This window comes from Mobula birostris, chromosome 19 (assembly GCF_030028105.1).
Source record: "Mobula birostris isolate sMobBir1 chromosome 19, sMobBir1.hap1, whole genome shotgun sequence".
Taxonomy (NCBI): domain Eukaryota; kingdom Metazoa; phylum Chordata; class Chondrichthyes; order Myliobatiformes; family Myliobatidae; genus Mobula; species Mobula birostris.
In genome coordinates, this window is record NC_092388.1 from 42,732,001 (window position 1) to 42,743,837 (window position 11,837).

The window sequence follows — 11,837 nt, forward strand, 5'->3', positions numbered from 1 at the left end:
GAGCTTTTACAAGTATATTAAGAGCAAAAGGATTGTAAGGGATAAAATTGGTCCCTTTGAAGATCAGAGTGGTCGGCTATGTGTGGAATCAAAGGAAATGGGGGAGATCTTAAATAGGTTTTTTGCGTCTGTATTTACTAAGGAAACTGGCATGAAGTCTATGGAATTAAGGGAAACAAGTAGTGAGGTCATGGAAACTGTACAGATTGAAAATGAGGAGGTGCTTGCTGTCTTGAGGAAAATTAAAGTGGATAAATCCCCGGAACCTGACAGGGTGTTCCCTTGGACCTTGAAGGAGACTAGTGTTGAAATTGCAGGGGCCCTGGCAGAAATTTTTTAAATGTCGCTGTCTACAGGTGAGGTGCCGGAGGATTAGAGAGTGGCTCATGTTGTTCCGTTGTTTAAAAAAGGATCGAAAAGTAGTCCGGGAAATTATAGGCCGGTAAGTTTAATGTTGGTAGTAGGTAAGTTATTGGAGGGAGTACTAAGAGACAGAATCTACAAGCATTTGGATAGACAGGGACTTATTAGGGAGAGTCAACGTGGCTTTGTGCGTGGTAGGTCATGTTTGACCAATCTATTAGAGTTTTTCGAGGAGGTTACCAGGAAAGTGGATGAAGGGAAGGAAGTGGATATTGTCTACATAGACTTCAGTAAGGCCTTTGACAAGGTCCCGCATGGGAAGTTAGTTAGAAAAATTCAGTCGCTAGGTATACATGGAGAGGTGGTAAATTGGATTAGACATTGGCTCAATGGAAGAAGCCAAAGAGTGGTAGTAGAGAATTGCTTCTCAGAGTGGAGGCCTGTGACTGGTGGTGTGCCACAGGGATCAGTGCTGGGTCCATTGTTATTTGTCATCTATATCAATGATCTGGATGATAATGTGTTAAATTGGATCAGCAAATTTGCTGATGATACAAAGATTGGAGGCGTAGTAGACAGTGAGGAAGGTTTTCAGAGCCTGCAGAGGGACTTGGACCAGCTGGAAAAATGGGCTGAAAAATGGCAGATGGAGTTTAATACAGACAAATGTGAGGTATTGCACGTTGGAAGGACAAATCAAGGTAGAACATACAGGGTTAATGGTAAGGCACTGAGGAGTGCAGTAGAACAGAGGGATCTGGGAATACAGATACAAAATTCCCTAAAAGTGGCGTCACAGGTAGATAGGGTCGTAAACAGAGCTTTTGGTACATTGGCCTTTATTAATCAAAGTATTGAGTATAAAAGCTGGAATGTTATGATGAGGTTGTATAAGGCATTGGTGAGGCTGAATCTGGAGTATTGTGTTCAGTTTTGGTCACCAAATTACAGGAAGGATATAAATAAGGTTGAAAGAGTGCAGAGAAGGTTTACAAGGATGTTGCCGGGACTTGAGAAGCTCAGTTACAGAGAAAGGTTGAATAGGTTAGGACTTTATTCCCTGGAGTGTAGAAGAATGAGGGGAGATTTGATAGAAGTATATAAAATTATGATGGGTATAGATAGAGTGAATGCAAGCAGGCTTTTTCCACTGAGGCAAGGGGAGGGAAAAAAACCAGAGGACATGGGTTAAGGGTGAGGGGGGAAAAGTTTAAAGGGAACAGTAGGGGGGGCTTCTTTACACAGAGAGTGGTGCGAGTATGGAATGAGCTGCCGGACGAGGTGGTAAATGCGGGTTCTTTTTTAACATTTAAGAATAAATTGGATAGATACATGGATGGGAGGTGTATGGAGGGATATGGTCGGTGTGCAGGTCAGTGGGACTAGGCAGAAAATGGTTTGACACAGCCAAGAAGGGCCAAAAGGCCTGTTTCTGTGCTGTAGTTTTTCTATGGTTTCTGTGTTTCCGTAATGGCTATAATATCCCAGTCCCACTTAGCTATCCAAGTCTTGCATTCATCTGCCTTATCTGACGGAATTCCTGCATTGAAATAAATACAATTTAATCTCATAGACTTTCCTTCTCCTGGCGATTCTTCAACCTTGTTATCCAATTTGCTGTCACTAACTTCTGTATCACTTTCAAGCCTCGCATTTGCTTCCCTGATGCTTGGGATCCCACCCCACCCCCGGCAGTTATTTTAGAAAGACAGAGTATTACTCAATATTCCCTCTACTGCCCTAGATGTATTTACAGTCCATTAATGTCATTAGGTGGCCATGAAAATAATTAGTTCCAACTCCTTTGCTCCGAGTCTGAAAAGGTGTCCTTTAATTGGATAATCTCACCAAGGAACTGAGCCCGTTCTCTGAATGGGCAGAAAATCAATGATTTTTGGGTCAGTTTGTGTGGATCAGTTCAGTAATGTCAAATACAGTGGATTCTAGTTAATTGGGACAACATCAGGACCAGGACATCTTGGCTCCATTAAGCAGGTGCCCCAGTTAGCCAAAGTTTCATGTAAATAGTTAAGATGTAAAAAAGACAAATTACCATTTAACTGAGTAACAATTTGTGTACTTAAATGAAATATGGAACAAACGAGAACACTACCAATGCCTCTATAGTATAATAACACTGTGTGTTAGTTCCTGATAGTTATCGATGGAGGAATTCATTTGCTTCTTTTGATTGACTATAACTGAACAAAATCAGTGTAGACTACTTTCATACAATGCTTTAGATGATTGTATCCTCCATCATTTTCTTTTTTACATTCAAGATGATTGTCAATACCTTCTTAATTCCTAACTTGTTGACGAAGTGTAATCATTTCAGTTTCACTCTTGGCCATTTCTAGCATATCCAGGACTGATTGCTTGAAATCATGGTGAACAAAACAGCTCTGAATTGTCTGACCGCTTATTTCTTGTCAACGATCAGCGTAAAAAAAAACACTGCCTTTTGAAGAGAAATATATGCACGTGACACTGTTTAAAAACTGACCACAGTGTAATGTCTAACAAAAATGCAAGTGCACCATCTGCCGCTAGGTACTGTTCAACAACAGTCTCCTGCCCCAATTGAGAGGCATAGTGTCCCAAATAAACGAAGGGAATCCCGGCTATTTTCTCAATTTAGTTGTTTTTTTTAAGAGTTGTCCCAAATAATGATTAACCAATAAGCCAATTAACCAGAATCCATTGTATTATAGACATTGGTTAAGGGGGGATTTATGAGGCAAGTTTTTTTAAACAGTGCCTGTTGCCTGGAATACACTGACAGGGGCTATTTTAGAGCAGATATCATAACATTTAAGAATCACAGACAGGCACATGAACAGACAGGGAATAGAGGGATTTGAAGGAAAATGTGATTAGTTGCTATTGTGGTGGGTGTAGACAGCATGCATTGAAGGGCTTTCCTGTACTGTGTTGTTCTGCATTCTAATTTGAAACTTAACTCTATCACCCATGGCAGTCCTGTTTTTCTGAGGTTGTGGCTTTCATTAGTACTTTATGACACACTTAACAGAACATTAGAGTGACCCTTGGTTTGCTCACTCAGTCTACTGAACAGAACACTCTCATAAGCATCTTTTGTCCGAGTAATTTTACCTCTTCTCGTGACTCTTACTGGAAACGATGAGAACTAGCTTCTCCTCACCAATGTGCTGGGGGATAAAGTAGGAATCAGATAATAATAGAATATGCATATTATGTTCCTGTAGGGTGCAGAAAATCTGAAATTCTCCAGAAAATGTGGAGGCTGATTCCTTGGGGGGTAATTATAGAAAAAAGTTGATAATGTTTTTGAAAAATTGAGGAATTGGAGGGCTATGGAGAACTGGCACATGAGCAAAATGAGGCCTAGGGCAGAACAACTCTGACAATATTGAACGGTAAGGTAGACGAAGGGCTGAATAGCCTCCTCCTGCTCTTGTATTTTGATGTTCTTGTGTTTGCTTTATCTCCTGTTGGAGGAAGATTAATAGTATTCTGCTGACCGTAATTTTGTGAAATGACTGCAAAAAAAAATGATGTATGTAATATATGTTGTGGAGATTTGCCAATGAGAGTAAAAATATCAACCATAATCCTTGACCACATATTTCTTTCACTCACCACACCTATCGATGCTGTGGTTTCTCAAATTGAGATCAGTGGTTTAATGTGAATATATTCTGACCTTCGCCTGTTTGGAATGGAAAAGAATTTTGTTTTTCTCATTTGGTTATCATTAATAATACTTTGATACTATAATGAAATTGGAAGAAAGTAACCTTGAACTGAAACCAACCATCTTTGGTGGATGGAAAAGATCTCACAGCACAATTAGGAAGAGAAGGAGCATTTTCTTTGGATCCCTGACCTTTTTGTATCATTCAACCAACAAAATAAGGGTGAAAGTATATCATCTGACTATTAACACAATATTAAGGGAATCTTCTGTTGAAATTATGCAAAATTAAGCTTAAATGTGCCATCATGTAGTATGAAATTCAGTATATAAATACAGCTGTCTGAAACATTTTTGGGAAGGTATTTCCATCCATTTGGATGGATTCTAAAGGGAAAATGCTTTTTGTATCTTTCAAGGTATCACTTTTGTTGCAATTATCTGTGTAGACTGGTAGAACACTCTTCACACATGGCTGCTGTGATTCCGTGTATTTGCAATCTCTAAGCACCGTATCTTTTGCAGGGCACATTACCATCACGAATTACTTGCTGAACTATTATCCTGGAATTGACATTGAGAGGAGGAATGTTCATGGGTTCACTGCACTAATGAAAGCAGGAATGCAAGGAAGATCAGATTGTGTCAGAGCCCTGATGCTGGCCGGTAAGTACCACTGATTTCAACTAGTATCATTTGTGATATCTCACCTGTTTTCTCGAGGTGTACAAGATCCCGAGCCTCTTAAATTGAGCAATACAGACCAAAAGCAAGGAATTTACGCCTTTTTACACGGCTAGTGTATTCTAGGCAAGGAACTTTAAAATGGGCATCAAGATCTTGCAGAGGGTGCAATGGAAATTTTAAGAATGGTGCCAAGGATGAGGTGCATTGGCGATGTTGAAAGATACAAGAATCTTTCCTTACAGCAAAGGAGATCAGAGATTTAATGGCTCAAAATTTAATATCTTTTGTACCAGTGCATAGGAGTTAGATGCTTCTACTAGAAGGTTTATAACCAGAGCACACAGATTTGGTGTAACTGAAGATTAAAAATGCCAGTGATAATGTACAGAGAAGCGATTAGTGGTGAAAAAAATCTGGCCTGAAAGGTGGTAGGAGATTCATTAATTCAATTTTGAGTGGACAATAGAATCAGCTTGCTGTTTAACCGGCAGCTAAAATTCTGGTGTATGGCAATATGTATTGATTTTACTTATAGATACTTCTCCTTCTCAACCTCTTGTCTGGGCTTTTCCCATTGAAGCACACCCATCATCTGTAGAGGGAGATGCTGGTACCCACAGACTAATATTGCATGTGAGGTTGACCCAGATGTTCAACCCATGGCAGTCCCTCTTAAAACTGGCACTTATTTTGATAAATCTTTGAGGACTTGATTACTCTGTTGAGGTCTATGGAGTGGGAGATCATGGAGTGCATTGGAGACAGTTCTTTGTGGACATTACCTGCCAGTTTTAAAAAGCGAATGGGGGCTATTGGGACTTGTCTGCGGAGATTGCATGGTTAATAGTAACTAGGGTTAAATAGCAAGGGCCAATAAAAAGCAGCAGGTTTGAGCAGTGCAGCCATTGTGGGAGTGGACAGTATTAGTGGTCAGGCTTTGGCAACAGGCTTAGGGCAGGAACAGACACAAGCTAAAACTTGAGTTTGAGAAGTTAAGAGACATAACAATTGTAGGCAGGATGATAGTTCAGGCAGTGGAATGCTCCTTCTGTGAGATGTGGGATTTCAGAGTACCCAATTGTCTCCCTGATGACTCCATCTGCAGTATGGGCACCTGACTGACAAGTTTAAAGAGCTGGAGCTGGAGCTGGATGTACTCAGGGTCAACTGGGAGAATGAAAATTTGATAGATGAGTCTTTTACTTGGGTGATCACACTCGGAGTGCGGGCTTCAGATAGTAGATGGGTAACCATCAGAAGTAAGGAGAGTAAGCAGTCAGTGCAGGGTTCCCTTGTGGTCATTCTCCTCAGCAACAAGCATACCCTTTGGATACTGCTGGGGAGATGACCTATCAGGGCACAATGGCAGCAGCCAGACCAGTGGGACTATGGGCAATTCTGAGGCTCAGCAAGGAAAGATGAAGTCAGGCAGAGCGGTAGTGATAGGAGACTTGATAGAGGAATGGACAGGAGATCCTGTGGCATTGACAGAGAAGCTAGAATGGTGTGCTGCCTCCCAGGTGCTAAGGTCCAGGACGTCTCATAGTGGCTGCAGAAGGTTCTCAAGAGAAAGGGTGTGCACGTTGGCACCAACAACTTGAGTAAAAGGAGGGAAGAGGTCCTCCGCAGTGAGTATAGGGTGTTACCGAAAGGGCTGAAGAATGGTATTTACAAGGTAGTAATCTCTGGATTACCTCCGGTGCCAGGGCAGGAGTGGGATGATGGTATAGATGAATGAGTGGCTGAAGACGTAGTGCGGGGGCCAGGGGTTCAGATTTCTGGATCATTGGGATCTCTTCTGGGGAAGGTATGACCTGTACAAAAAAGGACTGGTTACACGATCTGAGGGGGACTGATAGCCTTGCAGGCTGGTTTGCTAGGGCTGTTGGGGAAGGTTTAAACTAAGTTGGCAGGGGATGGGGACTGGAGTGATTAGGGCCAAGGATGGACTGGCAGGTGATGGGGCAAACCCGAAAAGGGTGATGAATACAGGACTGAACATGTTATATTTGAATGCATGCAGTATATGGAAGAATAAGGCAAATGACCTTGTAGCACAGGGTTTGGTGTGGCTGTGTTGGTAAAAAATCAAATCAAATCCTTAGGAAGAGGGGACATGGGATCAGAAGATGTAGAATCCTGGTGGGTAGAGTTAAGAAATGGCAGGGGGTAAAAAGACCCCCATGAGAGTTGTATACTGGCTTCTGTCAAGTGGCAATTCAGACTAAGCTGGAATCAATGAAGGATGCTCGACAGTTGTGGCAGGGCTTTAATGCTATCACCTCCTGCAAAGTAAAATCGGATGACATAGGTAACAACAGGACTTCGCTTCCAGATTAGTTCAATGCCTTCAGTGCTCACTTTGACCTTCAAAGCATGGAGGAACCATAACAAACTCCTGCAGCCTCTAATGATCTTGTAATTTCATTCTCTGAGGTTGACATGCGAGCTGCCTTCAGGAGGGTGAACCCATGAAAAGCTTTCGGCCCTGACTAAACACCTGTGCTGATCAACTGGCTGGAGTGTTCACTGAGATCTGTAACTTCTCACATCGGTAGTCTGAGATATCCACCTGTTTCAAGCAGGCTTCGCTTTACCAGTGCCTAAGAAGAACATGGTAATCTGCCTCAATGACTATTTTCCAGTAGCACTTACATCCACAATCATGAAGTGTTTTGAGATGTTGGTGATGAAACATATCAACTCCTGCCTGAGAAGTGACTTGGAGCCACTCCAACTTGTCTACAGGTCCACAGCAGATGCTATCTTGTTGGCTCTTCACTCAACTCTGGAACATCTGGACAGCAAAGATGCATACATTAGGCTGCTCCTTATTGACTACAGCTTAGCATGCAATGCCATCATCCCTTCAAAACTAAACAATAGGCTTCATGACCTTGGTTTCAATTTCTCCTTGTGCAATTGGAACCCTGTGTGGTCTTCTGCTGCTGTAGCCCATCCACTTCAATGTTCGACGCATTGTGAATTCAGAGATGTTCTTCTGCACACTACTGTTGTGATGCTTGGTTATTTGAGTTACTGTCTCCTTGAATCAGCTTGAACTAGTCTGGCCATTCTCATTTGACCTCACTCATTATCAAGGCATTTTCGCACCATTCTCTTTAACTCTAGATACTGTTGTGCATGAAGATCCCAGGAGAATGGCAGTTTCTGAGATACTCAAACCACCCTATCTGGCACCAACAATCATTCCACAGTCATTGTCACTTAGGTTGCATTTCTTCACCATTCTAATGTTTGGTCTGAACTACAAGTGAAACACTTGACCAGGTTTGAATGCTTTTATACATTGAGGTGCTACCACATGATTGACTGGTTGAATGTATGCATTAACGAGCAGGTGTACCTAATAAAGTGACCACTGAGTGTATATATTCTGGCAAAAGAACATGTCTAACAAGGCTAACATTTATTATCCAGTCCTAGTTGGCCTGGAGGAAGTAAAATGATTTGTCTTCAAAAACCAATGAAATTGACTGTAGAGTAAGATATTCTAGGATCGTGACAAGAGATATAATGGCAGACCATGACCTTTTCACACATTACTCTAGTATTCCATCATATCTTTTCCCAGTGTCAGCTAGTCAGCAATTGTCAGTCTGAAGACTGGTAATTCACTGAGTCACTTCAGGCAACCTTAGTTTTCAGCCCAGATTGGGTTACCTTGATTTCCTGGCTGCCTAAGAGGGTAGTGATATCATCTAATCTAACAGCAAAGCTTGTCAACATGTAGTGAGGTTACACAGTCCGGTGGAAGGAATGGTAATTTGAGCTATGCTGGTCATGCACTGACGTGAATTGATGTTTGTTTTCAGTTTGCACTGATATTTTGCTGCAGAGAATGATAGGAAAGCAAGGTTGCATGCAGCTAAATCCATTAACCAGAAAAACAGCACAACCCCTTTCACACAATGTACTTAAGCGCTGGATGAAGGTGGTACTCCAGGGTATTCCAAGTACGAGGGGTGATTAATAAGTTTGTGGCTTAAGGTAGAAGGAGTCAATTTTAGAAAACCTAGCACATTTATTTTTCAACATAGTCCCCTCCTACATGTACACACTTAGTCCAGCGGCCATGGAGCATACAGATCCCTTCTTTGTAGAAGTGGTCCACAGCAGGGGTGATTGATAAGTTCGTTACCTTTTAGTATTGCTAAAAATTACTTTACCTATCTTGGTATTAAAATTACTAAAAATTTTAAGGATCTCTATAAATATAATTTTTTCCATTAATTGACTACACCAAACAAATGCTTTCTAAATGGTCACCTATGACAATATCATTAATAGGTTGAGTTAATGCTATTAAAATGATAGTTCTACTGAAATTCTTATATTTCACGCAGATCCTTCTTTTGTTCCTAAAAAGGATGGTGGCATGGCATTGCCTAATTTTAGAATGTACTATTGGGCAATTAATATTCGGTATATTACTTTTGGATTCACTATTCAGATATCCATGAATGTCCTTCATGGTTGGAATTGGAGGAAAGCTTGGTGAAAGGATTCTCTTTGGCCTCTTTACTGGGAGCTCCCCTTCCCTTTTTGTTTTCTAAGATTAGTAGACAAGATTTTAATCCCATTATTAAACATACATTAAGAATTTGGTTTCAGTTTCATAGATTTTTCGAGTTAAATAATTTTATTTTTTCTAGTAATATTCATCTCAATTTTTTTAAACCATCAATTTTGGATAAGGCCTTTTTAATCTGGAAAACCAAGGGAATAATAACTTTTTCAGATTTGTTTTTAGAGGACTGTTTAATGTCTTTCTGTCAGTGGATAAATATGATTTATCTAATGTACACTTTTTTAGATATTTACAAATTAGGTATTTTTTACGTGGTTTGTTGCCAAGTTACCCTTCTGCTTATCCACCTAATATGACAGATGCTCCCTTTCAGTTTAAACCATTTCAAAAAGGATTGATAGCTATAATCTGTAAAAGGTTATTGAACTCACGAATGATATCTAATGATAATTAAATGTGCTTGGGAATCGGAATTTCAAGAGTCATTTTCAGATAATCAATGGAGTAAAATGTTTCATTTGGTTAATAACTCATCTGTTTGTGCCTGTTATTCCTTGATACAGTTCAGGGTAATGCATCGGGCCCATATGTCAAAAGATAAACTAGCGTGTATTTTCTGCAATATCAATCCTATTTGTGACAGATGTAATATTGAGATGGCCACTTTAACTCATATATATTGGTCTTGTATAAAGCTAGATAACTTTTGGAGAGATGTTTTTAAAATGCTATCAAAAGTCTTGGATCTGGATCTACAACCTAATTTACTTACGGCAATTTTTGGGATTATCCCTTCGGAAGCAGGAAATATTCCTGTTTCTGCTCAACGTATGATAGCCTTTTCGACTTTATTGGCTAGGAGAGCCATTTTATTGAAGTGGAAGGATTCTAATCCATCTACGGTCTTTTATTGCCTCCTCCATATGTCCTGTTTTAGAAAATAAGAAGTCGGACATTTGATACATCCTTTAAATTTGAGCAAATCTGGAGACCTTTTATCCAATATTTTCATTTTATTTGATTTATTACTCTTCCAATTTTTTTTCGAAGTTTTAGATTTGATCAGAAAGTCTTTCTTTTTTATTTGGTCGCATCCTCAAAATGGACTGCCGAGTCCCTTTTTTTCCCTTTTTTTTATAGTGTAGTAGGTTTTTTTTCCCTTCATTTAAAATTCAATGTTTTTTTCTTTTCATGAACTGATAAGAGGAGAATCGCTGTTTTCTTTTTTTTATTATGTATTTTATACTAGCTTAACAATATGATTTTGAAAATGTCTATCTTAATCTCGGTTTGTAGTGTTATTGATATATATATTTGAGATAATTCTCCTCTTGTTCCTATTTATGTTTCTCTTAAATCGATAAAAAGATTAATAAAGAAAGAAATAAGTTCTTGGCCTAAGGTAGGAGATGGGTTATTAACTTCAAACTTTCTGCATTATCACTCAAAGAGCTGAACTGCACTTGCATGTAATGAGCGCATCTTGGATCTCCAGGTGCTCCACAGCAGGGGTGATTGATAAGTTCGCAGCCTAAGGTAGAAGGAGATGAGTTATACAGCACTTGTTACATGTGCAGTTCAACTCTGACTGAAAATGCAGGAAGTTTGAAGTTAATAACTCATCTCCTTCTACCTTAGGCCACAAAGTTATCAATCACCCCTGCTGTGGACCACCTCTGGAGGTTCAAGACACCGACTTCTACAAAGAAGGGATCTTCACAACCGCTGGACTATGTGTGTGTACATGTAGGAAAAATAAATGTGCTAGGTTTTCTAAAATTGACTCCTTCTATGTTGCATTTCTTAATGCCTGAGTTACTGATCAGGAATTTATGCTATTAGCTCCAGTTAAACAAGCATGCAGGGTAGCATAGCTGTCATTGTAGTGCTTTACAGTGCCAGCGGTAAGATCAGGGTTGAATTCCCGCCACCGTCTGTAAGAAGTTGTACATTCTGTCTGTGACATATGGGTTTCCTCCGTTTCCTCCCACATACTTTGGTGTCAGAAACATGGCAACACCTGCAGGCTGGACCCAGCACACCCCGAGTGTGTTGGTCATTGGCACAAAGGATGCATTTCACTATATATTTTGATGTACATGAGAATTTGTTTTTTATACTAATCTTGTTCAGCAGCTTTAAGTTTCCTTATATCAAGCAAATGTGATTTAGTGAACATCTATAATTTCACAATATTCTGTCTTCCTTTTCTGGAATGAGGGTAGTCAGGTGTGATGTATTTTTAAAATCCCACCCTCACCCCTTTTGTGTGTGATCGCAGTTCAGTGAAACAAACTGGGAAAATTTATTATACTGAAGGTGCTAATACCAATGCGGATTGTCATTAATTAGGATTTGTATTTCTGAGATTGGGCTAGTGAAGAAATTTTTGCACCTATGGACACTGTATCATTACAACTTACCTGTTCTGATTATGATCTATAGGGAAACTAACAGCATTTTCATAAAACCTTGCACACAACCTCTGATTTTCTGAATTATTTTAAGGCCAATGGTTTTTGTCTTTTGCGCATACTGTAATGTAGGAAGCTGATG

General features: G+C 39.9%; 1 protein-coding gene across 2 annotated transcripts in view; it reads left to right on the forward strand.

Moving 5' to 3' along the window:
* The window catches only part of LOC140212555 (ankyrin repeat domain-containing protein 33B-like), a 56,160-nt gene that overhangs the window by 38,520 nt on the left and 5,803 nt on the right, over window positions 1–11,837 (forward strand). For both annotated transcript variants that reach the window (XM_072283522.1, XM_072283521.1), the window contains exon 3: window positions 4,568–4,708. In XM_072283522.1, the coding sequence (XP_072139623.1) occupies window positions 4,568–4,708 (141 nt within the window). The remainder of the gene's footprint in view (window positions 1–4,567; window positions 4,709–11,837) is intronic.